Source organism: Neospora caninum, chromosome Ia, assembly GCF_000208865.1.
Source record: "Neospora caninum Liverpool complete genome, chromosome Ia".
NCBI classification, from domain to species: Eukaryota; Apicomplexa; class Conoidasida; order Eucoccidiorida; family Sarcocystidae; genus Neospora; species Neospora caninum.
In genome coordinates this window covers 1,460,910-1,488,854 of record NC_018385.1, presented here as the reverse complement: position 1 = coordinate 1,488,854, position 27,945 = coordinate 1,460,910, and the positions used below count along the sequence as shown (strand labels likewise).

Sequence of the window (27,945 nt, the reverse complement as noted above, 5' to 3'; positions counted from 1 at the left end):
GACGCGATCTTCGCTGTGTGCCGCTCGGTGTCCCGAGAGCATAAAAACGTGGAACGGGGGAATCCGTGTTGACCCTGTTCGAAAAGGTAAGCGGCGAAGAAGAACTCGATTGCCGTGAAAGTGAAGAGCGCCGCGAGCCGAGAGAAGGCAGCACAAAGAGTCTTCCTCGTCTACGCGGGAAGCACAGAAAGGGGGCGGGGCAACGGACAGCGATCACGTACGAGATTAAAGCTGCGGAGACGGCCTGTATACACACACAGACGAGGGAAAAACGTAAGAGGAGTCTTCCCTTTGGAGATGAGAGATGTTTGCCGAACTTTCCGGTCTTCTCGCACACGTGGATCGTTTTAACTTTCCTCCCGCGTCTCCCCAACTCTCTCTTTTGTTCCTCGCGCCTCTTCCCTTTTCTTCGCGTCTGGCGAGGGAAAGCACGGACAACACGGCGCGAGGCGCCGGGCGAACGTCCCAGACGACGGATGGCTTCAACGGCGGGGCGTGTGTCAGAGAGCAAAGAACGCAGAGACGACGCGATTTTGGCGAGATAGAGAGTGGGGGAAAGACGACCTTTGGTGTCCGTGAAAGGCGTGAGATATTTCCGGTTTTTCTGTGGACGGAAATTCCCGTTACGGCCCACGGCTAGAAAGCCTGCACTTACCCGCAATGCGCCAGCGGGGCAAGCAGCTGTTTCACGTTTGAAAAAAGGATTTGCCGAACTGAATTTTTCGCAAGGCGGGAGCTACGACCACGGTCGGCTCCAGGGACAGTTAGGATGCGCGGTGTCGCGCACAGCGCCTGGGGAAACTCTGAGCATCCGTTTTTGCCAGAAAAAAGAGAAAAGACGAGAGAACGACTCCGCTGGAAGGTCCAAATATCTCTCTCTGCGCCGGTCGCTCGTGCGATGACGGTTTGTGCTTCCCAAGAACCTTCCCGGTCAGTCGACGCGGCATTCACGCGACGGCACCGCAAGTGACGCCCGCCCCCACCGGAGTAAAGTTCTTTCGGGGAAAAGGCAATGAAAAAACACAATTCTGAGGCCCTCAGCCACGGCAAAAACGGAAGCCTCTGCGCGAGCGGTCACGTCGGCCACTTGGGAGCGCTCTGCAAAGACAAAAACCAGAACTCCACCGAAACCGCAGCGTGAATGCATACGTTGTAGCGATCGATACATTTGTATTGTACGTGCATTTCCGGATTTCGGCGCCGTCGGGAAACCCCCAGAGGCGCCTCTCTGTCGCTGCGTATTTTCGAAAAATTCAAAGACCGGCTGGGCTGCCCTCGCTGCTCTCTCCGTCTAGGTTTTCTCGCGAAGCGGAAAGTTTTCGACGCGCACGCCGTGCACACCAGAACCGCCCGAGCAAAAGCGCAGGTTTCTCTGAGTGTCTCGTTTCGTGTGTCTCTCTCTTTCTCTCGCTTTGTTTCGCGGACTGGCGCGGCACAAGGACGGGGCAAACACAAATCGGGGCGTTTTCTCGCAAGTCTCGAAACAGCCACAGAGAGAGAGAGAGGGGGGCGGGGCCGAGCAACCCCCCCCCAAAAAGACGAGAGTTGACTCGGAAAGGACCAAGAGGCGGGATGCGTTGCCGCTCGAGACACAAAAGGCGAGAAGACGTCGCGTTCCTTTTTGCGCCTCAAAACTGCGCGATTTGTGGAGTTTTCTGCGACAACGGCGGCGGGCTCCTCTCTGAGTAGAAAAAAGGGTGCGCGATGTGTTAGAAAGCGAGGAGGGACTCTGGACTTTTGTGCGCCGACGCCTGATCCGTTTTGGCGAGAAACTCGCCAACTGAACGCCCTGGGCCAGGCCACAGTAGTGAGCTCCGAACATTCAGAGAGACCGACGCTGCCGGCTGGCGTTTTTCGATGGGTTTCTCGACCGATGCTCTCTATCTGGATTCGAAAACAGCGGCGGGAAAACCTCGAGCGAGAGCCTGGCGAAGCCGCGCTCGCCGTTGCACGGACCGTTTTTTCCCGCGAGCGTCCAAAGACTCGTGCCGGCCTCTCGCGCCCTAACGACTGTTTTTTGCTCGCGAGGGAATTTCTGGGGAAACGCGTTTTCTTCTGGGTGTGTAAAGCGACTTGACTCAACAGAGTTCGCGGCTTTTTCCTGCAAAAGGCGGCGCGCGCACACGGAACGCGCAGTCGATTTTCAGCGCCGTGTGATACTCCCTTCTGCGTGCGGCGCGTCCCCGCTCTTTTTCTGCCGGCGTTTCACCCAAGCCGCTAGCGATGCCTTTCGTTTCCACGACTCTTGGGTTTTCCGAGGAGTTTTCTGAGTGTCTCCAGGAACTGCCGCGACGCGGGGATTACGCGTTTTTCGGTTCCAGGCACCGCCCGCGCAACAGCTGTTCCCGAGGTTCCCTTTTCCTCCCTCCAGAGCGCGTGCGCGGCCCACGCCCCTGAGAAAATAGACAAGGGGGGGGAAGGGATATCGCGGGGCAATTGGAGAATTCGAAGAGCACAAACAGGAGCGCGCCTGGTTCGCTGTGCGCGCATTCGGTCTCTCTGCTGGCGAGCGGCGTGTCCAACGTCTCAGTCGCTTTTCCTTTCTCTGTTCTCTTCCAACTGCGAAACATCGTCGTCTCCCACTGGGTTTTCCGCCGGCGCAGGTGTGGGCGGGTACGAGAGGAAAACGCTCCGTCGACGTGCGCGCCTGTGCTGAGCGCGGAGCTGAGAGCTGGAGAAAGTTGAGTTGTCTCTCTCTTTTTCCTTCTCGCGAGAATCACTCTCTGCGGTGGATGCTGGTCTCCAGTGCCTCTCAACGTCGCGTTGCAGCCCGCGCCTTTCGCCTTCCAACTCGTGTGCGGCGATCCCATGCGGTTTTAGTGCTGGGGGGGGACAACGCCGGAGCTTCGGGGACACAGAAAGCGGCGAGGAGCCAAAACGTTTGATTTTTCTCATCCCCCAGTCCGGAGGAGAATCCGTTAGGATCTTGCTCCTGAGAGAACCGGATATCGCAAAGGGTCCACGGCACAGAAAGCGTCTCCGGCTCTCGACGCGAGTTTCGCCCTAGATCTTCGCTGTCTTTCGCCTTTTCTCTCGCTGAATTTTTGAGGGACTCTTACGATCGTCTCCGTCCGCCCATGTTTGCGCCTCGCGGCCGTCGTTTCCTTCTCGAGATGCAGTGAGTGTCTCTCTGCCCCGTAGTTCAACCCTTCGCCCCGCTTCCCCATCGAAAACGCGCACCATCTGCGCTCACCTTCCGTCTGCCTCCGGTTGAATTCCTTCGCGACGCGCGACCAGTCCCGTTCCTTTCGTCTGTTTTCCGTCTCTCTATCTTCGCTGTCGACACTCTGGGGACTTGCCGCCCCCCCCCCAACACAGATTGCGTGAAAAGAACTCAGCGCCTCTAAGCGTTCCCTGTAATCCTGTCTCCTCTGCCTGTAACCCTCTCTGTCTCTGTCTCTCCGGCATTCGTATTTGCGTTTCCGCGATTCGTCTCCGTTCTCCTTTTCTTCCGTCTTCCTTTCTCGACCGTCTCGAGTCGCCTCAAGTTCCTGCGCCCTCAACCTCGTCCCGTGGCTACTCGCGAACGGGCGCCGCTGAGTCTGTTCTTCCTCGCCGCCTCTCTCCTCTTTGCTCTCTCTCTGCGGCGTCCCTTGACAGCATGCTGGCGGGGAGCTCTGCCGTGGGGGGCGCGTCTGTGCGTGCTCCCCTGTACAGCACGGCGAATATTTTGTACATCAAGAATCTATCGCCGTTGGTGACCGGGGACCACATTCGCCAGATCTTCTCGCACTGCGGAGAAATCCTCACCATCGGCTTCAAAGCCTACACGAACAACCCTGCGCAGCGCTACTGCGTCCTCGAGTTTCGCGACTCCGCAGGGATCACAGCCGCATCCCAGCTCAACAACACGCCCCTCCTCAATGTCCCCATGGTGGTGACGGTCGTGGAGCCCGCGGGAGGCGGGACCTTCATCGCCCCTCCGGAGGCCCTCGCGACCAGCGGCTCGGGCTCCACTGCCGCTTCTCTCGAGGCCCTCGCGAAACAAGCAGCTCTGAATGTCCAGCAGCCGGTCGGCTTGGCACAGCCTGCGGTTGGCGAAGGCATGCGGCAGCTCCAGCAGCTCCAGCAGCTCCAACTCCAGCAGTTCGAAGCCAACAGCGCGGGTGCCCTCGGAGCCGGAGCCCAACTAGCGACCGCGGGCGCGGTCGCGGCGCTGGGGGGACAGGCCGGAGGCGCCGCGGCTTTTGGGGCCATGCCGCTAAACAGCCAAATGAGCGTGGTCGAAATCGCCATGCAGAACCACCTCAGCAACTTGCAGGTAAGTCATCGGATGGCAGACAAGAGGGGGGGGAAGACCAGTGGGAATACGGATGCGCGCGGTGCCCTCGAGCCAAAAAAAGGGGACACGTGCGGGCACGACGACTGAGGCTTCTTATGCAGGTAGAAGATGCAAAGGCGAGAGGCATTTTTGGGTAGCCTCTCGCTTTTTCGGGGGCGCACGTGCCGGTTTTTTCCTCGGTCGCGTTTCTCGTTTCCCTGATGTTTGTGCGTCCCTCCTTTCTGGGGAAAGGCCGTTTTGTTTTCTGCCGTGTGTTTCCGATATTTGCAGGCGGTTCAATCAGCAGCTCTGCAGGCGAAAATCCTCGCCGAGAAGAAGAAGACGGAGTTAGGCCTAGGTGTCTCCATCGGCCCCGGCGCCGGCGGTCTCCTTCCCGCTGCGGCCTCGCTGGTGACGGGGTGTCCCTACAAGGAGACGGAGCTCCAGCAGCTTGGGCGCACTCTGTTTGTCGAGAATTTCCCCGAGGAGGTGAGTCGCAGAGATGTGCAGACGGCGCCTCGACGGAGCGACGGAAAAGAAAGCAAGAGATAAAGCACTGTTTTCCCAACACGGAAAAAGAGCCGAAAAGAGGGATGGTCGCACCCGCGTGTCGTGAGGTGGGGTGAGGTGGCGTAGTTACCTTGAGCGGCTAGCCAGGGAGGTCCGAGAGGTCGGTCGAGACTGAGACACAACAAGCGGAAGGGAAGGGAGAGAAAGGAGAAGGCGCGGGAAGAGCCGCAAACAACAAGGGACTGTTTCCGTGGGTAGAGAGATGGAAAATGAACGGCGTTTGGAAAAGTTGTCACCGATGTGAAGCAACGAAGGGAACGCGGGGAATGGAAGGGCCTCCTGTGAAGAAGAGAGCGGGGAAAGAGACGCTTGGTAAAGACACCTCGTCCGGGGTGTTTATCAGATGAAGAATCAGACGGGAAACACGCACGAACGGACGACTGTCAGCGATGCGCTGCGATGCGCTGGTTCTCAGTATGAAAAGGAAGAGCTTCGCTTGCTGCTCCGGGACTTCGGGAAAATCTCCGACCTCCGCGTGGATCAGCATCCAGAGAAAAAATCCAAGTAAGCAGAGGAGCCGGAAAGAAAGAGAACAGAAAGGAGAAAAAGGGAAAACTCAACGTATGCGTCTTGCTGAGTTCTCTTTAGAGTGCCTTTCAGACATCCTGAGAGTCCCTAGCCTTCCACATTCGTCCTTCGCCAGCGACTCAGTCTTCACCCGTCTCTGCGTATGTGTGTAAATGCCGCTTCCTTCTCTCCGTTTCGCGTTGTGTCTCCCTCGCCCAATTGCCTCTGTTTCCTCGCGAGGTCTTTTCTGCCTCAGTCTACCTTCCGGCACACTCTCTCTGCGGAGTTGCTACCGGGAACGCTTTTTCTCCTCCGCCGTTGTGCGTGTTGCCCGACTTCGTTCCGCACCTGTTGCACCATCCCCGTTCGACGCATACGTAGTTTCTCATGTGTTTTATTGTGTTCGTTTTGGGTTCTGGACGTTTTCTGTGTCTATTAACGTGTAGTCATTTCGATCATTCATGCATCTGAAACCTTTGTGCTCTCTCCCCCGTGTCTCCGCAGGTTCGCCGTCGTCGAGTTCGAGACCGCTGAAGAGGCGCAGTTTGTGCGAGGCATGGACGGGAAACCGATTGGCAACCTGACGCTGACGTAAGTTCCTTTTCGTGGTTTGGCCGCGGCGCGAGAAAGACAGGAAGAGGCGCGGAGACGCTCACATATTTTACCGGCAACTGCATGCATATCTCTATTGATATGCTTTGACATGCTTGGTCTCTGCGTGCATTTTGATATTCGTCTTACGTGTGCATACACGTGTGTATGAGTCCTGTACGTTTCCCTTCCACGCGCATCTATATATGTGTGCATACGCGTGTGTATGAGTCCTGTACGTTTCCCTTCCACGTGTATCTATACTGCCGGAAGATACAAGCAGAAAGGGCCAGACTGATCGAGGTTGTGGCCGTGTGCGCACCAGGTGGGCACGGCTGTGTGAGGGCGTTTGGGGTTCTCGAGGGGAGCGCGGGCTTTGGTGTCAACTTGTCTCCGTTTCCTTGTGCACGCTTTGCCTGCTCCCAGCATCAAGGCATCGCAGTCTCTGGTGACCTTCCGCGACCCAGACGGCGTTCTCTTTGACGTCCCGCCGCCGCCGATTCTCGCCGTCTTGAAACAGCAGCAGACTCCGGAGGCGCAGCAAGAAGCGTTGCAGAACAAGCTGAAGGAGGTGAAGTACGCGAAAATGGAGATCGAGGACAAACTGAAGGGCCCCAACGGCCTGAAGAGTCGGCCGAAGCGCGAGAGCAGCCGAAGTAGAGGTGAGCGATTTGGACCGAACCGTTCACGCACACACCCGCAAGGAAGCGGCGGGCCAGAGCCCCTCGGACTGCCGACGGCGCCGGCAGGTTTCTTTGCGAAGAACGCGGCTCCGAGTCTTTTTGTCACAACTCGTTGCGAGCGTGGCTTTTCTTTTTCCCCTTAGGCCGCTCGTCGCGCCGCCGTCGTCGAAACCGCAGCAGCAGCGCGGAGCCGCCTCGCGGGAGTGCGAGCCGGCGGAGCCTGTCTCCGGGCCGTCGCGGATCGCTTAGCAAGCGGAGAAGGGAAGAAAGAGCGGAGCGTGGTCGGGACTCGTCTCGCAGTCTTTCTGCCCCGCGCGGGTGTGCAGCGGGGGGCGGCTCTGGGCGAAGCCTCCTGCGCGGCAGAGACAGGCGCGGCGCTTCGTCGCGGTCTCGGTCGCGGCCTCTCCGGAGTTCGTCGGGACGCAGAAGGAGCGTAGACAGACGCGAAGAAAGTCGAAGGATGGGCTCAGAGGGCGCCAAGGACAGGGTGCTTGCGGGTGCGTCGGGGGCCCTGAGGAGCGTAGAACAACGACGGAGCATCAGTCGCTCGCCCGACGACGCCGTGGACGAGATGCGCCAGGCCCCGACCCCCAGCGCACAGAAGGCCGAGCAGAAGGGGGACGACCGGGAGGTGTCTATGTCCCCGAGGGCGACGGACCGAGAAGGCGAGGGAGGGAGCGGAAGAAAGGGCGGGAAGCGCGTGAGTCGGAGTGTGTCTCAGGACGCAGGTGCTAGGAAGCTCGCGGGCAGTGGAGACGTTTTGGAAAAGTCGCCGAGGGAGACAACTGGGCCTGGGGAGGCCCCCTTGAGTGTCAAGGACGAAAAGAAGCCGGGTCACGCGGGCGAAAACGGCGTCGCGTACGCGGAGGATGCGAGCGGCGGGCCGAGCAGTCCGGGGTTTGCGCCCTCGACCAAAGACTCCAAGAAGGAAAGAGACGGTAGGGGCCGCGAGTCGCGGAGCCCGAGGAGGCAGGAGGGGCCATCGAGCAAGAGAGGCGATTTCAGCTCGGGGACGTCTCGCTCGCCGTCCACGGAGCGCCGGAAGACACTGAAAGACAGAGAAATGCCCAAAAGGGGCGTGGACGCGTCCCTCTCGCGCTCGCCCTCCGGCACGCGGCGCAAGGCCCCGAGCTCGGGGCCTCCTGCCCAGCGGGGGGCGGACCCACGCCGTCCTTCTTCGTCCTCACGGTCGCCGCGCGGTCGCAGTAACCCTCGCTGGCGTTCGTCGTCTTTTTCCAGGAAGAAGGAAGACGGCCGCGACCTGTCGCGGGAGAGGAGTGGCAGAGACGGACCGAGGCGACCTTCTTTGGACGGGAGACGAGGGGGACCAGGAGACAGATGCGCGAGGCGCTCCGGCTCGAGGAGACGCTCGTCGGTTTCGGACTCTGACCGCAGCTCTTTCTCCCCAGGGCGCCCGAGGCGAGTGCCGCCAGGACTCCGCGGCCGGCGCCGGCTCTCTGGAGACGATCGCGACCTTTCCTCCAGCGAGCCTGGAGCAGCCTACGGCAGGCCTCGGCCGCGGGGGTTGCCGGCACGACCTGACTCGGGCGAGCGCGGGTCTCCGTTTTCGCGCCGGAGGCGCCGAAGTGTCTCCAGAAGTGGAGACCGGAACTCCGTGGAAGACGGCAGGCTCAGCAGGGGAGGGAGTCGGAGCCGAGGCCCTGGGCGCCCCGGGGCCGGTCGTCGCGGGTCCATCCGACTGGAAGAGGAAATGAGAGACAGAGACGACGACTACCCGCACCGCGGGGGCTTTCCGGGTTCGCGGGCCCGAGGAGACAGACGCGGCGGGGCTCCCTCGCCCTACAGGCCGCCTGGGGGCAGAAAGGCCGGCAGTCGTGAGCCTTCGTTTGGGCGCGAAATGCACCCGGTCGAGAGAGGAGACGGACTGGGAGGTCGGAGTGGAGCGCGCATGCCAGTCCGCGGCCGCCCGAGTGGAGCCCAACTAGCGGATACAGCCAACACGTGGGGCGGAGGCCCCAGCCGCCAGGACAAGAAAGGGCCGCTAGGTCAAGGAGGAATGGGGCCTCGGGGTGAAGATGGAGTGTTCGGGCTCAGAGAAGGGCCAAGGGGACGAGGGAGACAGGCCGGCAGGCGAAGGCTAGGAAGAAGAGGCAACGAATCTGGTGACGATGGAGGGCGCGATGCACGAATGGACAGATACAAAAGCCAGTCAAGGTGAGGAGAATTTCCTATTGAAAAGGAAGCCGAGAGCCAGGAAGGTCGGTCAAGAGCAGACCTCAGAAATCCACCACAGCTGGAGGAAAACGGCGGGCGACAGTTGACGTGGCTGCGGGGCTGTACCTAGAGCGGGCTGTTGCGCCGTTCTTCGTAGCTGTGTATGCCCGGCTTTGTTCTTCCGCATTTGCTATCTCTGGACGCGTGCGCAAATGCGTCGCACACACATCGTCGTGGCAGGCACTTCCCCAAAAGGCCGTTCACTTCTCTGGGTTTTTTCCAAACACGCTTGTGACCCTCTGTTCTTCCTTTGCCCTGGTGATCTTTCCAACAAAGAACCACGACCTTTGCCCATCCCGGTGGCTCTAGCGCGGCGGCATCGTTCTCACTCTCCTTTTTTCCCAGAAGCTCTTGTCCGGGTCTTGTGTTTTTCTCAGGTCGTTGAGTGAGGACAGCGACTCTTCGTCGTCCCCCGTCAGTGCCCGTGGCGAGAATGGCGGCGCGAAGTCCGGAGGACCGTGGAGCCCCGTCTCGCGTGGGGCGCGCGCGGGGCGAGAGGCGGACCTGGGGGACGGTGAAAAGTCTTCGCGCGCCGCGCTGGAGGCGGGCACCAGGCTCGAAAGGGAGTCCGGTGGGAGAGGCCCTCAGGGGACAGGTGGATCGACGGAGAGAGGGGGCGGCTCCGTGGGAGACGGCCTTTCTGGCGCGAAGGAGACAGGAGTCTCCGGGCCCCATCCCAGCCGAGCCCAACCTATGAATGCTTTGTGTGGGGGCCGCCCCGGGGCTTCGGGTACCTCTGGAGGGGCATGAGGGGAGAAAGCGGAAATCCGGGCGTAGGGAAGAAAGTCGGGAAGGAGATGGCGACATGGACACACGAGGGTCGGGAGGAAAGGAGCAAAACACGAGCAAGACGCGCGTTTCAAGGGCGATTCGAATAGTCGTGTCTCCTCTCTGAAAGAGCTCCTGGTTGACTGGCCCTCACGGCAGCCAGTGATCCGCCACGCACTCGACACGTCCATCTTTGTGACAATGTTTTTCGTTCCGTCCTCGCCGCTTCTTCCATGCATCGTGCCTTCTGTCTGCTGGCTTCTGCTGATTAAGCTTTTGTGCGAGGTCACACACCTACATACAGATGCAAGATTTACCGATTCTTGTTTGCTAAACAAGACACCTGTGGCAGTGCGTTTTTCTCTCGAACGCGAGTTTTCTGCATCCATCTCTTTCGTATATATGTTGCTGAGGATCCACGTCTGTGTCATGGACAAACGGAGGAAGAGCGAGGGAAGCTAACTGGCCACCCGGGCTGTGTATGAACACAGCGAAGCCAGGTGGAGTGTGACCGGCTGTCCGTCCCATTTTGCTCTCACCTTCCCCGTGTGTCATGTCCCGTAGTCTTTCGCGCGTTTCTGTGTGCAAACGAATGGCCGGATAATTGCTTTCTCCCTGTGGAGGACGCGGAAGACCTCGAGCGTCTCATTCTCTCCCGCGGCATCTGTTTTCTATCGATCTTCATCTTCGGCCTCCAAAATCTGTTTTGACAGTCGCCTTCAGTCCTTCTCTACGTCTTGTCATTTTTCGTCTCCGGACACGCGGCGCCTGTTCCTTTCGGTGTGATTTTTTCGTTCACGTGTTCTCTCCTGTGTCTCCGAGGAAAGAGTCTGGGCTGCCACATGGCGCGAGAAAAGGCGGGCGCAGCGGGTTGCTTCTTCCCTGAAAGGCTCAGGAACTTCCAAGGACAAAGACCTAATGTGCAAGTGCATGCAGCTGATGCCTGCCTTCCGAGTCAGCCCACTTTGTTTCCATTCTCTAGCGGAAAAGAAGCCCATACGATGTACTCAAGAATAACCCATCCACTGACTACATTTCAAGTCATAAACTGCTGGCAAACCAAGACTCGGGTATGTATAGCTCGCATCTCACATAATAAACATAGATAATATAAGGGATAAAAAAGATTCACCCCCATGCACACTGCAGAGGCTCTTCACACTCAGATATGGACCAGACAAAGGTAGCAGAATTCAAGAGCGTGGCCATTCTACTCGCGAATATCACCGGTTGGGAATTTCGTTCATCGGGAATTTCAAGTCGAACTGTATTTGAATAGACCGATCGAGCACGTGTGCGTGTCTCCGCCTGGGCAGTCTTTTACGCTGTTGCGTGCACCTCACAGACTGCGCTCTTCTCCCCGGCGCTTTTTCACCTCAATTGCATGCAGGGCAACGCAGTGACGATCTGTTCGCGCTGGGTCCCTACTCAAAGTTTTATGAAGCGTACGGCCACAGCTCAAAGCTCGGTGTATGGATGGACTCCATAGACTTACGTCGATATATGTAACGGTAGCTGGTCACAGGTTGTACTTGGATAGTTTTACAGATCTACTTTCATTTTGATTCCAGCAGCCCTGTAGGTAAAGCCAACCCCCCCCCCCCCCCCCCCACTTAAAGTCGCATTTTATCCACCTCTGTTAATCACAGAAGATCAACGTTCAACGCGACATAAATATAGCTCAAAGAAAAGCGTATACCTTATGCTGCCCCGTATATATATATATATATATATATGTATATGCATGTCGATGTGCGCTCACTGACAGGACGTTTTTTCCACGTGAGCGAGTCTTCGCCTCGCCAGTGGCACGCACATGAGACGGGGACGCACGAGCACACACTGGAGACGACAAGGAGGGGGGGTTGTAAGCGGCTCTTTGGCATGGAGACATAGAAAGCTTTTCTCCTCAGCACATGAGATTCCGTCTCGGGACGACACCCTGCGCGAGCTGCTCTGCGGCCTCTCGACTAGAGACGGAAAACACGGAAATGCCACTGTGAGAAGACTTTAAAAGGCACTGTGGACACCAAGCACGAATTCGCCCAATTCCGAGACGACGTGCAAGCGATATGAGGGGCAACCAGGGAGATTCGAGAGATACGGGAGGTTGCGTCCGCTCCCAGTCGTTGCTTGCGATGACAATGAAGAAGCGAGACAGCATTGAGACCAAAGCTCGCGGCTTCCTTTGATATTTTTTGGCTTCAGCGAAATGGCCTCGTTTCAAACGAAACCGTGCGTCTTTTGCGATGGAAACCACACTGGACGAAGCTAACTATAAAACCCAAATAAGATTATAGATTGTTTCCAACTACAATTGGGTGAAACACTCGACAGACGTTTATCTATATGTGTACCTATACATACACTTACCTCAATATATATATATATATATATATATATATATATGGAGAAAGAGAGTTGTGCACGTTGTTCTTGCCTCACTGTGTCAAGGCTTTCCACAGAGAAATACCCCCTTGACATGTATCAGTCTCTCCTCCACCTGAAATGTTCCGACAACGGACGCCTTTTTTCAGGTTCAGACCCGTGGAACTGAGAGACACAGCCTGCTACTGGCACCTGGGATTTCCGTGGTGTCTTCCCTGGGTGCTCCTCACAGGCGGAACCTCTCTCAATCGTGGATGCTTTCCCCCAGTGCATCTCCGTTTTTCCGATTTTTCGGAAGCTGCATGCAAGGTTTACCGAGACAGAGAAATCTCCCCGTGACACACAGATGCCCCTTCTGGCCATTCTCTCTGGCCAACCAGGTGTCAGCCACGTAGATCTACCTGGGTATTATTCATAGATGTGCATGTATATATATATATATATATATATATATATATATATATATATATATATGTAAGCTGCGTTCGTGTGCATATGTAAATGGGCTCATATGTATATACATATATTTGCATGTAGCTGTGTAGACGTGCATTACATTTCGAGCACCGAAGAAGGTGGATCAGAGAAATCAAAGAGAGGAGGAGGGGCCAGTCGCTTGTTTCCATTTGAAAAGTTCTTCACAACAGGTGAACAAGCCGTAAAGACCGACTCATGTGCTTTCTGTTGCGAACATCTCGGCTGATCCTGGCCACTTTTCAAGAGAGTAGACGTGGCTGTCAACGTGTGTGTGTCTGGGAATTTGTCTCTCAATCAGGTTTTCTCTGAGCCTGAACGACTCGCCAGAAGTCCAGACCAATGCCCCCGGAGTGTGATCCTGTTGGGCACGGGCACGAGGCAGTGGGGAAAGCTCTCTTGGCAAAGGCAGCCCAGAGTTTCTGGGCAACACAGAAAGAGAACGATAAAAGGATCTCTTCATTCTCTTGTTTTGATGAGTCCGGTGAGAATAAGGCCTCTGAAGCTGCATGCGCGTAAACAGCCGGTGTCTCTGCTGTCTCGGCCGTGCAACACGAAAAACAGAGATGCATGCGGTCCTTTTCGGTTTCCCCAAGGTTTTCTTCATCTTCCTTTCTTTCAAAGACCTCAGAGGGCCGAAACAGACGGGAAAAGAGGGGTCGATCGTGTGGTATCTTCTGTGACATGAAAATTTACGAGCCAAATTCTCTTCCCCTGTTTCTCCCCTTCTTTCTTCCCGATCCGTCTTGCTTCTTGCCGGACTCCTTTTCTCTTTCTCTCGCAGAGTCTGTTGTCGTTTTTGCTTCCTTCTTTCTTCTTTGTTTCACCCTTTTTCGTTCCCCTTTCTCCGTCCCCTTGCTTCGCCCTTTTCTCCTCCTGGTTCCTCGCCATTTCTCCGGCCCTCCGTGTCTCCCGCTCCCCCTTTTCTCGTTTTTTCTCTTTCACAGCTTCCAGAGCGCTGACAAGGCGCAGGAGACCTGGCGCCTCGCTAGCACAGGATAGCCCTCGCCGGAAAGGAACAGCGGTAAGCCTCGGCATCCCTACCAGGGGAGATTCCGAAAGGCGAAGAGGCGAAACGGCGAGAGAGAATCTTGAAAAGTCGGCAGCAGTTAGTTTGAACCCGAATACGCGCGCCGAGGGAGAGAGGTGAAGAAACAGATGAAATGGGAGTGCAGCGAGGGGAAGGAAAGGAGACGATGCTGGTTTTAGATTCATGCGTGGGCTAGCAAGGAAACTGGACTCAACAGGCCGCCTACACCCCGAAGGTGGGAGATCGAAAACAACGGCAAGAAAGAGAGACGTGAAATCAAAAATGAGGGAGTAGAGCATCTTTCTCAGGGGGGAGGAGTGTGGACGGGCTGACGTGAAGCTGTGGCGTCGTCCTCAAAGGCCTCTCCCTGGATAGAGTCTTCGATCTTTCAGCTGTTCCTCGATCTCCTGATCTTGGCTGTCGTCCTTTCTTCGTTCTTTTGGAAACCGTTCTCCGCAGTTACCGCCTGTTTTGTCCCTGCATCGCCTTTCTTCTGCTGCTGCTTCCCTCCACGTTCGCTTCTTCTCCCTTTCTCGTTCTGTCCTCCCTCCTTTTCTTCTCTGTCTTCTTTTCTTGGCTCTCCTCCTCCCGTCCCCGTCGTCTCCCTTCTTCGTCTCCCTCTCTCTTTCTCTCCTCCCTTTCTCTTCTTTCTTTCTCTTCTTCTCCCTTTCTCTTCTTCTCTCTTCGTCGGGCGTCTCCGGTTCCGGCTTGGGGCACGATGCAGACACCCCTCAACGGGGGTTCGCGGCGCGTTTCTTCTCGCCAGCGCGGCGAGGATCGCGCACTCGCCTCTTCGCTGGAAGCGTCGCGCTGTTCACTCCCGCCCGCTGCCTCAGCGGCTGTCCCCGCCTCGGGCTTTGGCGAGAGGAAGCATGGGAAACACGCGGAGAGAAACCTGCTTCGAGGCCATGCGCGAGGGGGGACCAGCAGCCACAAGGCGCCTTCTCTGGCGTCTTTCGCCGCAATCGCAGCCGACGGCAGATGCGCAGGATCAGCCGCCGTGCGCCTGTGCACCCTCGCCCCCATGACCGAGCTGAGACTCGTGTTGGAAGACGTCAAAGAGTCAGACCCCGGCAGAAACGACGGGAACGCGGCCAGGGGCGCCGGACAAACAACTGTTCTCAAGGTAAACGATACATTTAGGAGATCTCTACAAGCGGAAATTCCCAGCTATATCTCTCTCCCCCTAAATATATATATATATATATATATGTATATATGTAGGTGCACATGCATATATAGAAATATATATGTATATATATGAAGACGCAGACTGACATTCCTTTGTGCATGTCTCTCTCTGGATGTTTGAGAAGTGAACGCTTTTCGGCTTTGTGTTTCTACTTCGCATTTAGGTGCTGCGACCGGACGCAGGCCACGGATCTGGGCGCGCCAGGCATCGGAGCCGCGAGGAGGAAGACTCGGTGCGCGGGGCGCTCTCTGGGACTGCGGAAATCTTTGGCGCAGAGCTTCTCCCCGACGTGGACTATCCCCTCTTGCCCGGAAGTTGTCTCGCGGTTTTCTCCTGGGGTGGCTGTACACTCCAGCTGCGAGGTCGCGTTCAGCAGGTATACATCAGACGAGCGACAAGAAGAAAAACGTGTGAGGGGGGGGGGGGGAGGGGGAAGGGCGCAAGATGCGGAGACGTGGAGGGCGCAGGCCGCCTGGACAGCGCGAGGAAACAGCAAGAATAAAACACTTCAGCGCTCGCGAGTCCTCCCCTCTTCCCGTACAGAGCTGTCAATCTCTTTACGTGCAAATAAAGACTCTGGACAGTACTTGTGTGCGTGTGTTTACATTTATATATTGGACAGTACTTGTGCGCATGTGTTTACATTTATATATTGTTGTAGACACTAACACTTGCCGACGCTGACATTCGACTCGGATTTTTCTCTTCTCAGGAGTACACTGCTCCGAATGGAGCCATGAAAGACTACCTCGCCCTGTCTTCTATCCTCGACGCTCGCAGACAAATCGCCGCGCTCCGGCGCGAAGTCGGCCCCCGCGTAAGTCCGACCCTCATGTGAAAAGAGAGAAGAGAAACGCGACAACAGTAAAGCTAGAGAAAAAGGGGCGAGAGGGCGAAGCCGGGTAGGCCGTGTGAGAGACAAGCGAAGGAGAGCGAGATGCAGACAGCGGGAGACCGAGACGGAGAGAGGCGACCGTGGAGAGGAGGCAGGCAGCGAAAGAAAGGGAATCTCAGGAAGAAGGGAGAGGATGCGAGGAGAAGTGGAGATGAGACATCGTCGGGAGCGGCGCTTTTTTCAGTTATCTGGTTGCTGCGATGCGAGACTGGAATCTGCCGTTATCGGAGACGGACGACGAGTTATCCGATGCTCCTGCTCCCGTCTTTCTCTTTTTCCTCGTTCCCTTTTCGTTCCGGTGTTTTGTTCTCTCTTGTCACGCGGTGTGCATTTCCTTTGAAAGGTCTTTTTCTCTGTTCGTGTCGCAGGTGCTCGTCGTCGGCAGCGGCTGCAGTGGGAAGAGCTCGGTCTGTTCGGTGCTGGCCAACTACGGGATACGCGGGGGGTGGACTCCGGTGTATGTGGAGCTCGACTCGAGGTAAGGCGAGAAACGGAGACGCACACCCGAAACCTGCTTCGAGGGCGAGTCCAGACCGAGGCGCAAAGGAGGGAAGACGCGAAGATGAAAAGAAGAGAAAACGAATTCTCTGTGGATATCTCGCGGCTTTGACGGCGCGCCCGTCTCTCTGGTCGACGCAGCTCCTTCGCGCGCGGCTCGTCGGCGGCTCCCTGCCGCGTTTCTCTCCGCTTTTTTGCCTTCTGTTTTGAGGCGCCGTCAGCGTTCCGCTCGCTTTTCCCCGCCTTAGTCTCTCTTCTCTCTCTTCACCTGCTCTTGTCTCCTTTCTTCCTCTCTCTGGCTTCAGGGGCAGCGCGGATAAGCCGCAGATGCATCTGCCTCCAGGGTGTTTGGGCGCGACTGTGCTGGATTCGCTGGACTTTATGAAAGAGCCGGAGTTTCCGCTCGTCTATTTTTACGGCCGCACCGACCCGCCGTCTTCGCCTGCAGACGTTTCGGCCTCGGCGGGACCGGGTTTCGCGCCGTTCGACGCAGCCAGCCGGGACTCCGACGCCGCAGCCGCGCCTGCGCAGGCCGCGCATGCAACCGACCTGTTCGAGTGGCTCTGCGAGTGCCTCAGCGCGAACGTGTACGCTGCGTTCGTGGAGAATCTGCGGAGGCAGTGCGTGGTCAAGGCGGAAGAGGAGAAGGAGGGCGACGTCCAGCGACTTCTCGCCGCTTCCGGGATGCTGATCAACGCGCCGCCGCAAACGAATCTCGCGCTCGTCTCGCGCCTCGTGGACATCTTCAACGTCGACCTCATCCTCGTCGTCGACAACCCGAGTCTTCTCCACGCGCTCCAGGACTCCTGCAAGTACGAGGAGCCCGCGAACGAGAACATCGCACTGAGCAGGCTTCTCAGCCGCAACGCTCGGCAACCGGCAGACGCCCAGGCGGATGCGAACAGCGCAGATCCAGGGGGTGCCGCCAAAACGCCGGACGACGAAGCGGGCGCTGGACGGGAATCCGAGCGACCCGAAACAGACGAGGAAGATCTCGCTTTCTTCCGCAACCCTGGAATCGAAGTGATTGGTCTCAAGAAGATGGAGGGCGCAGTCGCGGTACGCGCGCCAATCTGTCCTGTTAAAAGACTGTCAGACCTGACACAGATTCACAGAGCTGTAACATACAGAGATCTGCTTCGCGGGGTTGTTTTTCACGACGAGGGGTTGGACGCGCGTCCACCGGTCCCTCTCTTGGCCACTTTCCACCAGTCTCGATGTGTCCTTTCGCGGCCTGTGGGCGTCGCTCACGATCTTGCTCTCTTTGTGTCTCTTGCCTTTCACCTTTCGCGTTTTCTCTCTCCAGCTCTTCCAACCTCTCTTCTCGTCGTGTCCTCTTTTGGTTTCGCTTTTGCTTCGTTCGTCTGCGCCGCGTTGGCATCGACCTCTGTCGAGCTGAGGCGGGACGGCCCTCCGCGAAAGGGGGCGTGTCTTTCTGCGATGTCTGTCTGTCTCCACGTAGTGTGTGAACGGCAGACGCAGTGCCTTTCTTTTCTCCTTTCGCAGGTCGACAACGCGCGGCTCCGTCAGCTGCGTCGCTCTCGGGTCCTCAGTTACTTTCTGGGCCTCGAGGGCGGGAACCGTCTCCGGCCCCAGACCCTGCGTTTGCGGCTGTCGGACTACAATCTCGTGCGGCTCGAAGTCGTCAAGCTCGCGCCTCTGTCTGCTCTCCCCGCAGGTGAGGGGTTTTTGTGTCGCCTTCTAAACGGAGCGCCCGGAGTCCCCGTCGAGTCCCAGTGTGTCGTGGTGTGGGGCCGCCAGTTTAAAAACGCTCCCCAACACACGCCAGCTTTATTGTTTGCCCGGTCTCCAGGGCCGTGTGTGTCCGACCTGGGGCTGCAAAGCGACTTTTCGATCCGTTTAAACACCGTTGCAAAAAGACAACCGGAGAGACACAGGCGAGCCCCCGCCTCATCTCGCGTCTCCTCTCCAGTTTTCACTTTCCTGCTGCGCCGGAGGCGGCGCGCCCTCTCCGTTCCTGCGCAACAGCCTGGCCGCCGCGTTCCTCTCGGCTTCTCTGCATGTAGCACTTCGCTTTCTTTCCGCTGTACATACAGACATAGACCTGTCTATGTGCATGGGCATATCTGTGTACGTGTCTGTACTAAGACATTCCTGTTTTCTCCATGGAGGCTGTTCTATATATATATATATATATATATATACATACATACACATAAGGGTAGATAGATGCATACATAATATATGTATCTCCCTACGTGTGCATATAAATATGTAAGATTTTGAACTGACAGGCAGCCTGTGGTCTCGCTTGCTTGTTTTGGGGTCTCAGATTACGTGAGATCTCAGAGGCAGTCGCCCATCGCCGTCTCTCCGTGGACGGGAAATCCCCTGTCACTCGCGAACGCCCTGCTCGGCGTCCCTGCCACGCGCGACCCGGCCCTCGTTAAGTTTGCGAACGTCGCCTGTCTGCTGCATGTCTTCAAAGTTGAGGTGAGCTCTAGAGAGAAGAAACACGACAGCGAGAGAGAGAGAGACGAGACGAACAGAGAACAGGGAAAGAGATCAAGACGACGGCTCTGGGGCAGGAGTGAAGCAGCGAGAGGCGAACGAGTATAGGGGCGAAGGGCACGGAGATGCGACGGCTAGGAACGAGAAGAAAACGAGAAGAAAGGGAGACGAAGAGGAGAAGAAAAGGAGAAGAAAAGCCGAGCCATTTTGGGAGAGAGACAGACTCAAAGGCGCAACGAAAGAAGCACCAGACGGCACAGACAGCGCCTTCCACGCAGAACCCGAAATGCGCCAAGCCGCATTCTGACGCGAGGCGGCGTTCTTTCTCCGCAACAGCATGCTTCTCATCCTTCTTCCCACAAAACGTTCTGTCCAGTTTTTCTTCACATTTTCTTCTCCCTCTCTCGCGTCTTCCAGGAAATGCCCTCGGCCCTCGGCGAGAACGGCGAAGGCGGGGCGCCGACCTACGTGGCAGAGATCCATGCTCCGGCCCTCCCAGGCGGACAGCTGCCGTCCAACTTCCTCATCGTGCCCGACGATTTGAAGGGATTGAAATTCTTTCTCGACTTGAACTAAGGCAGCCGACGACTTTCAAAGAAGAAAAGAGAGCAAAGCCGAGCCCAGATCCGCCTCGCCTCTCTACGGGAGGCACACACGTCGCCGGCGTTTCCGTAAAAAAGACAATCAAACGCAGGGCTCCCAAAACTCTTCTCGCACCTCAACCAACCACGTGGACGCACCTACATAAACATACCATATATATATATATATATATATATATATATATTTGGGAGTGAGCAGTGCACTGCGATATCCGATCCAAGCCGAGGGGGATCTGTCAATCCATGTGTCCCTCGGCAATCGCAGCTTGTTTGAAGGGCCCTCAAAATGCACTTTTTCTCTCTGTTGACCTGTTTCTCTCCTTGGCGTCGTGTATATATATATATATATATATGGAGCAATGTGAAGCGTGTCGGTGGATGCTTTTTAAGTGTGGACTCGCGAGCGGCGTTTTGTCGCGGATTCGAAAATTGGGAGTTTGCGATGCTGCAAGGCCTCAGCGGACGCCGTCCCTGTGACTGTGCTTTTCAACCGCGTAACCGTCAGGAAAGCGGGAGGCAGGGGTTGTTCTCTGTGGCGCACAACGACTGGGCTGAGGCCCCTCGTTTGGGAACAGCGTCTTCCCGCCTGCGCTTCTGTCTTCTCTTTCTGCAAAGATCATCCTCGCGTGCCAGTGGGTGCACGTCGCTCCACCTGCGCCGTTCTTTGCGGTGTCGCAGAAAGACTCTCCGGCAGCCTTCCCCTCACGAAACAAGGAAAGAGACAGCCCACCTGATATATTCCTGCCTTGTATTTGAGCTTTTGCGTCCGCCTAGGGGCGAGACAGAGATATCCCCAGAGTACAGCGAGCTAGCGTTCCAGGAAGCGTGTTGGGGAACTTTTCTCTCAGGCTGTGCTCATGCTTTGCGGGCGCCTTTGCCGCCGTTCAGCGCGCCCTCCTTTTCCTCACTTCCTGTCTCTCTACGACTCTTGCTGCCTCCTGTGTCCTCCCTATCGCTCTCCCTGTCGCCTTTTATCCTGTTTAGCTGTGTCTACACGTGCCGCTTCTTCTGCGCCTTCCTCTCTCTCTTCCGTTCACCCCGCTTTTTCTCTCTCTCTTCCGTTCCCCCCGCTTTTTCTCTCTCTCTTCCGTTCCCCCCGCTTTTTCTCTCTCTCTTCCGTTCCCCCCGCTTTTTCTCTCTCTCTTCCGTTCCCCCCGCTTTTTCTCTCTCTCTTCCGTTCCCCCCGCTTTTTCTCTCTCTCTTCCGTTCCCCCCCTTTCCTTCTCTATTCCGTTCCCCCCCCTTTCTTTCTCTATTCCGTTCCCCCCCTTTCTCTCTCTGCCGTTTTCACCCCGCTTTTTCTCTCTCTCTTCCGTTCCCCCCGCTTTTTCTCTCTCTCTTCCGTTTCCCCCGCTTTTTCTCTCTCTCTTCCGTTTCGCCCCGCTTGCAAGTGTTGCGCGTGTGTCCTGGGCGACGCGTTCAGTTGGCGGTTTTTTCTGCACGAAAAAAGTCGCCCGAGAGAGGTGGGCACCTTTCCTAAGAGACTTATGTTCGGGTCAGCTGAACAGAAGCGACAGCTGTAAATGTGCTGTTTTGACAAAGCGTTTGTCTCCGCAGTTCGGGGCAACCTACAAGAGAGAGTCGAGGATTAACACCCCAAGCGACACAAAGGCGACCGGCCCTTCCGTCCCGGCGCATGCACAAGACGGAAAAAAAACTCTGTACCCACCCGTCAAGAGACGACTTTCCTGGAGCAGCAGGCCTGCATGCACACCCCATCGGGGACGACCTTCCCCCTGAAGTCTCGCCTCTTCAGTGCGCCGTACAAAACCGAACAATCGGGGGAAGCCCGTGAAGCGTAGCCCGATGTTTTCGACACAATTCGCCCTCGCCTTTGATCTTCCAAGGCGAGAAGGCAGCAAGCGCGCCAGCACCTGAACTTCTCTCTCTGCGACACGAAACTCATGATAGGGGAGGCCCAGGCAGAACAAAACCGACAAAAATCTAGGGTCCCCCTCTCCGATCTATCAGCACTCGAGCAGAGACACCTGCGAGAGGAGAAATCTTTTCTACGAGCTCTCACCGGTTCCCCCCTCGCAAAGTCGCCCGGTGGAGCACATGCATCGTCAAAATTCCACTGGAAACTGCCCGCAGGAAAGTCTTTCTTCCCTCGTCGCAGCTCTCGAGTGCGCATGAATCCCAACACAAAACAACGTTCTAAGCTCGCGTCTCCGCCGCGTCTCCGAGTCGAGGAGTCTCTCCGAACTTTTCGCCAGGCGACGCACTGTCGGCGGGAGGCGACGCACTGTCGGCGGGAGGCGACGCACTGTCGGCGGGAGGCGACGCACTGTCGGCGGGAGGCGACGCACTCTCCGGCGCCTTGCGCGAAAACCTGCGATAGATATTTTTCACAGAGCGGATCAGCCGGTCCAGGCGACTCGTGAGATCCTGCTCGCCGGCAATCTCCACGTCTCCGCGCCGCCTGCCTTGATCGGGAAGCAGTTCGGGGATCTCGAGTTGTCCCCCGTTCGCGTCTGACCCGCCGCCGGGCGAGGCACTCTCGCGTGGCTTCAAAAAGGATTTCCGGCCACACATCACGTTCGCCGCTTCCGCAGACGAAAAACACCAGAACACACCCTTGTTGACGCGAACAGTGTGGTACTTGGGCAGAGCCTGCTCGTCTCCTGGAAAGGGCTGAACCCGGCAGCAGTGACAGCCGGAATAGCCGGAAAAGGAGAAGTTCCCCGGAGGCGTCGTCAACGACTCGTAGTACGCGGGGACCAACAAATACAGCCACAAAACCACCCACAGCGAAACCTACAGGCCACACACACATGATGCAGATAGAAAGCAAACCCGAAATACATCCATCTTTCCACCGGCTCACATATACATATAGATATACATATATAGATACATATATATACATATACATATACATATACATATATATATATATATATACATACATACACATATATATCATATTGATGTATATATATATATATATATATATATATATGTATCGATGTGTAAATGCATATCTAGGTATGTATATGCATATATACACATACATCTAACTGCCTACAAATAGATACGTCGAAACAGATACAGATAGGGTTTTCACAGAGACGGATACAAGTCCACCTGAATCCAGCCTCGACAGAGATGTAGAGGAATCAAGACATATATCTGCACACGACACTTTGAGATCCTTCCACAGCTCTTCGCTTCGCTCAGCCGGCCGGAACATCGGTCTCAGGCGACCGTTTTTCCTTGCATTCCTTGACAGCTCACCAGCCCGACAGTCGCGGCGAGGCGGACGCCCCATTCTCCCTCATGGCCACGAAACTTCCAGGTCATTTTCGGAAACCGAGTTTGTCCCAACTCCCGTTGTCTCTTGTCTCGCAGCACTGCATGCATGCAAACGACAAAGGACACGACGGCATCAGGTCTTACGACGAAGAGTGTCGACACACTCTCCTGTGCAGATGTGAATGTTCCGACGAACAGAAATATGCGCATGTACCTCTGTACCCGTATATATATCCGGACGTAAATACATGTATGTGCACGTAGATAAACCTACATACGCGTGTATATGGATACCGATAGGAAGACCTAGATATCTATCGCCAGAGATCACACTTCCATGTAGTGACACTGACACATATTCAGGAACCTACAGATGAACAGAGATATGCAGACATATATGCATGCATATATGCATGCATATGCATGTATATGCGTACTGTATTCAGAACGCAGCGGTAAGGTAGAGGTGCGGGGATGGCAATGTATTACGAGTAAAGCTAAATGCATCAGCACATATCGATGAGGGGAAGAAACGGCCATTTTACGCGGGCTCGTTGAGTCGTTTCCATTCTCTTTTTCACCGTACATCTTTGCCGATTTGCCTCCTGAAGAATACTCCTTTTCTCGGCGGGAAACATCCACCCGAAGAGACAGGACGACGCCATGCGCTCGGTCACGCCTTGCCACCTGGTGAAACCGGCGGTGCATGCAAAGGGGTAAGAAAATTCGAAAGCGTCACAAGGGCCTAACCGGTCCAAGTAGAGACACGTAGGTCTACGAATCAAGAAACAAAAGGAATATGGCGACATACTGAGAGATACACCTGTAGGTATATCTGTACACGTACACATACATATATATATATATACATACATATGTATGTATATCGGCATATACGCAGATACATGGAACGAGATATGCACAGATAGATATCTCTCTCGATATATAGAGTATATAGAGGACCTATTTAGACAGCTAGAGGAAGTCGATAGCCGTACATACGGATGTGCCTAAGCGCATGTTATTTATCTGAATTGGAGAGAAGCCTCGCGTTCACGCGGATGTGGGGAGGACACCCTGGGGAAACGTCAGGTCACGAGGCCATCGCTGGAAAAGGCAGTCGGCGATTCTGCTCGAAAGGCAGGCGTCCCAGGTGTATACAGAGTTCGCTCCTACCGGAAAGCATGCACGGAGCGGATGGTGGCGAGGCCAAAGAGTAGACCGCCAAGGAGCCCGCCAAGATGGGCATTGTTGTCAATGCCTCCCAGGCCGATCATACTGCCGAGCTGGGCCACCGTCTGTCGCCAAACGCGCGTGAACAGGGGAAAACGCACGTCCGGACAAGGAGAGGCACATGAGAGGAAGCAAACGCGAAGGGAGAGAAAGGAAGGGGGCGTCGCGCGAGAGGGACAGCCGGGGCGAGGCTCCAAACGACCAAAGGAAAGACGGCAAGCGCATGCAAAAAAGAGAAGGCAGAGAGAGGACAAAGCATATCCCACGCGCGCCACAAACACGCCTGCTCAACCCTGACGCGCGGAATCCGCGAGGAACAAACGTTCGGGGTCATGGCTCACCACGAGGATTGCGACGCAGAAGAGAAACCAGGCGGGGCTGGTAATGTGGTCCCAGTATTCTGTAGAGACAGCCGAAAGACGAGAGGGAGGTTGCAGCACACAACACACGGGCGTGTGTGGATTGTTTTCGCTGTTCTCCACTTTCTCGTCTTTTCCCCCTTTTTTCTCACGCTGCCTTTCGCGGTATCGCTCCGTCCTTCCCTCCGTTGGACGACCCTCTCTCGGGCTTCCGCTCCCTCTCGGCCCTTCGGCCGAGGCGCGGTGTTGCATGCGCTCGCGAAAAGCACGCGTTTCCTTTCCATTCAGGAAGGCCACACGCCGCGCATCTCCACGCGCGTCAGGCTGGCGCCAGGGCAGAGGCGTCGGCAAGATTCCCCGCGTTTTTTGAAACGTGGACTTTCCCCGGCCTTCTTCCTGTGCCTGGGGGCGTCGGCCGCGCTCGGAGCGCGTGAGAGATCGGTGGAGTCGGCAGCAGCTGCCTCACACTCGGCGCCACGCGGTGTCTCACGCAAGCAAAACCGTCCCCGCACGCTCCAGCGAGAGACAACACGAAGCAGGGGAACACGCGACGCAAGGTGCGAGCCTCAACGTTGCCGGAGTCGAAGCACTCACCGATAGAGAAGGGAATGAGCGCGCCGAGCATCCCGAAGAAAGCCCCTGAGGAGCCTATGGTCACGGTGCACGGATCGACGACAGCGCTGAAGAGGTTCCCCGTGACGCCGCCGACCAGCCAGAGAAGCAGCGTGCGGAAGAAGCCCCAACACTGAACAGAACAGAAATTCCAACCAGACGCGGAGAGGGTATACTGGAGAGAGAAGCTGCAGGTGGGTGGACGAGAGCCGGCTTGAAGTGAAGAGGCTTCTCGAGTCGAGAGCAAAAACCTACAGGTTCGAGGATCCAGAAGGCGTGCAGCTGACACGCGATATTGTTGGCGAGGTGGAGCCGTCCGCCGTGGAGATTCATTGCCCAGAAAACGCGGAAGACTTCGCCGTAGTTGCGAATCTTGTTCGTGTCTAAGCCGCCGGCAGCCCCGAAAATGCGCGCTGCATACACACCGCGCGACAGAGCACACGCGACCGAAAAGCGACCGGCTGAAACCCCGAGCTTTCCTCATCTCTCGAGCAGAAAACCCACGCTTTACACCTGCGGTCTGCGGCGTCGCCCTCGCGCAACACCAAGCACTGTCTCGTCTTGGCCCTTTTGCTTTCTCACGACGCTTTCCGCTTCTCCTTCTCTTCAGCGGTTTCTCCTCGCCCTCAGCCGGCTTCCCGCTGAGGCCGAACTCGCCTCTCTCGCCTTCCAGGTATGAAGTCGTCCGCGGGGGGACGCCGATGCCTCGAAGCCCCGCGAGCGCGCAGACGCTGTGGGTAAACGTGGTAATTCTTCTCACGGTTCGGCGAGTCGAAGGCAGCAGAGAAATACTGCGAATTGCCTCTGCGGACGAGATGATGAGGCCAGCCGTTGTCGCCCGCGCACGTCCCCGATGCGCACCTCCTCTGTAGCGGTCCGGGAGACCACTCTCCGCCTTCGTTAGAGTCGTTCTCAGTCTCCGCGTCCTGTCGCTGCAGGCCTTGACGGTCGTACAACGACATGCCCAAGTTGTGCTCACACGCGCCGTAGCCAAAGCTCACAATTCGGGGCTGAAAAAACAAAGAAGCCAGGGAGCGAAGGCCTTGGAGACGAGACACCCGCGAGCGCGTTGAGAGAAGGAAGAACGAAGACAAGAGAAACGCGTGTGGCGAGGAAAGAAAGGTGCGCGGCTTCGCTTTCTTCTCTATCCCCGCCTCTCCTTCATGCTCTCCCCCCTTGGTGGGTTTCTCACCATTCGTTCCTCGAGGGGCGCTTCGTACGCCGGGTACAGCACGGGCGAGATGCATCTTCCGTTGAAAGTTGTGAAGTTGACGACCAATCTGAGCAAACCGGCACATCGACCGGCGACTCGCATGGCACACGTCAGAACCCACCCACGACGCAAGACACGAGGACAACACCAGCTGGACACGTGCGCGCGGCTGCACACCCCGCGCTCTCTCCCTGGTCACGTGACGGTCGAGAAACACAGCGGAAGATTCAGATCACCACCCCTCACACCAATAAAGAGAAAAGCCCATACGTGGATTTGCAAGTGAACGTCTCCGGCACTCGCTTCCCTGTTGCGGCTCCGGTGACATGCGTGGCCGGCGGAAATCCCTGGAACTTTTTTCCTGCCTTTTCGAGTGTCTTTTCCTCGAATCGAAAAGAGAGACGCACGGGCGAAGGCAGCACACGCCACAACACCCGCACCCCCCCCGTGTGTGGGATGCCCATACCTGAGATCCTTTTTCGCCCCTCACCTCGTGCCAAAGAAGCGAACAACGCTCTCCCTCGAGGCACATGAAGGTGACGGCACACGCTTTCTCCAGGAAACCCGTGGGTCTTCTTGGTGACTCTCACGCCTTACAGCGGTCCCCCTCCCTGCGTCTCCGGGCGAGGCGGCGTCTTAACTTACTCTTGAAAAAAAACAAACAGCAGCACGCCACTGGTTAAGAAGGCCACCAGCATCGTCCCGCACATGGAGTTGACGCTCCCGCGCTCTGCAAAAGGGTGGGAAATCTCCTTGAACGAGCGCTTGTAGAACTTATTCCACTTGTCACACCAGGACGAGGCCACTTCTGCTCCTGCACTTTCTGGCGCGTCAGGGGGCGATCCGGAGCTCGCCGTTTGAGAGGGTAGGCGTCTCCGTTTCCGTTCTCTTTCGGGCTCGGCGCCGCGGTCGGCGCCTTTGTCTTCTCCCCCGCGGAGAAAAGACGCTGGAGGGCCCTCGCGACTGCGAACATCTTCCACCGCCGTCGAATCCGCGCTCAGCGCACGCGCTTGCCGCAGTCCGTCTTTGCGTCTGTCTTTGGGTCCGTCTTTGTCTCCTCCACTCGCGTCCGCCAGCCGCCCCGCACTGCGTTCTCCGAGACGCGAGCAAGACGAGGCGCCTTCCGACCGCTGGCTCTTTTGAGCGGACGCTTCCCGACTGTGACTCTCCCGAGGGTTCAGTTCCTGCATTTGCACGATGCACGATTCGGGAGGCGCATCCGCCTCCTCGCAAGCGGCGCCTCTCGGGACGCGCTGTCGCGCCCGTCGTTCGCGTTTGCGCTCCGCGGAAGGCTTCTCCGCGGGACTCCCCCCCTCCGGGCGATGCGCATGCGCGCCTCTGCTGCTCCTGCAGGCAGGTCCAGCCTCAGAGCTGCGGAGAGGCCGCGAGTCAGAAGCGGGCGGCGCGTTTGACTCGGACGGTCGCGACGACGTCCCCTGAGGCGGCGACGCCGAGGTGGGGACTTCCGCTCCAGCGTCCCTCGAGTCCACGGAAGGAGTCTGGGAAATGCGAGAGGGTTTCCCTGCGTCTGCAGCGAGCACGTGAGCTGCTCTGGTTTCCGGAGGCGCCTGTTCCTTTTGAGCCTCCCTCGCTACCATCCGTTTCTCCACACGCTCCACTTCATTCCGAACGCGACCGGCTTCGACGGCGTCCTCTCCTGCAGGCGACGACGCCTCGCCGACGTCGGTGCCTGTCGAGGGGATTTGAAGGGAGCCGCCTCGTGCCATGGTAGCGGCTCGAAGAAAGGCGCGCGTTTTCTGCAAGTCCAGGCGAGACTCAGACGTCCGAGGCCGGCCTAGGTTGTCGAACGCGCGCGGCTGGTCGACCCCCCGGCGCGCGGAGAAACCGAGAAAAAAAGAGCGACGGGGGCGAGGAAGAGGAAACAGCTTTTACCTAGAAGCCGACGGAGGGGAAAGCCCAACGTGAACGCGGATCAGAGGAAAAACGCTTGGGAAGCGACGGGAATTACCTTCTAAGTCTATCGGTTTCAGAGGTCGGGGAAATCTGGGAAAAACACATGTTTTGGAAAGTCTCGAGAAAAACACGACGCATCCCCACCTTCCTCACGAGGGGTGTCCGTGTCACAACCGCTCGTGGCCTCGACAACG

At 56.9% G+C, this 27,945-nt stretch overlaps 3 protein-coding genes across 3 annotated transcripts; 2 read left to right on the top strand and 1 right to left on the bottom strand.

The window, feature by feature from the left end:
- Positions 1-3,601: 3,601 nt before the first annotated feature.
- Positions 3,602-9,597, top strand: NCLIV_001600 (possible RNA-binding protein, related; the record flags this gene model as incomplete). The annotated part of the gene is made up of 7 exons (XM_003879658.1): positions 3,602-4,261; positions 4,553-4,750; positions 5,247-5,335; positions 5,843-5,929; positions 6,356-6,591; positions 6,939-8,787; positions 9,225-9,597. The coding sequence occupies 7 exons, from the start codon at positions 3,602-3,604 to the stop codon at positions 9,595-9,597; spliced, it is 3,492 nt and encodes a 1,163-aa protein (XP_003879707.1).
- Positions 9,598-14,225: 4,628 nt separating this feature from the next.
- Positions 14,226-19,140, top strand: NCLIV_001590 (hypothetical protein; the record flags this gene model as incomplete). Its single annotated transcript, XM_003879657.1, has 8 exons — positions 14,226-14,633; positions 14,863-15,075; positions 15,412-15,516; positions 15,963-16,072; positions 16,398-17,151; positions 17,599-17,770; positions 18,386-18,546; positions 18,982-19,140. The coding sequence occupies 8 exons, from the start codon at positions 14,226-14,228 to the stop codon at positions 19,138-19,140; spliced, it is 2,082 nt and encodes a 693-aa protein (XP_003879706.1).
- A 2,182-nt stretch (positions 19,141-21,322) lies between these two features.
- On the bottom strand, positions 21,323-27,564 carry NCLIV_001580 (putative rhomboid-like protease 5; the record flags this gene model as incomplete). The annotated part of the gene is made up of 10 exons (XM_003879656.1): positions 21,323-21,922; positions 22,403-22,518; positions 23,007-23,194; positions 23,597-23,718; positions 23,995-24,053; positions 24,607-24,757; positions 24,880-25,037; positions 25,385-25,634; positions 25,817-25,904; positions 26,483-27,564. The coding sequence occupies 10 exons, from the start codon at positions 27,562-27,564 to the stop codon at positions 21,323-21,325; spliced, it is 2,814 nt and encodes a 937-aa protein (XP_003879705.1).
- Positions 27,565-27,945: the final 381 nt, after the last annotated feature.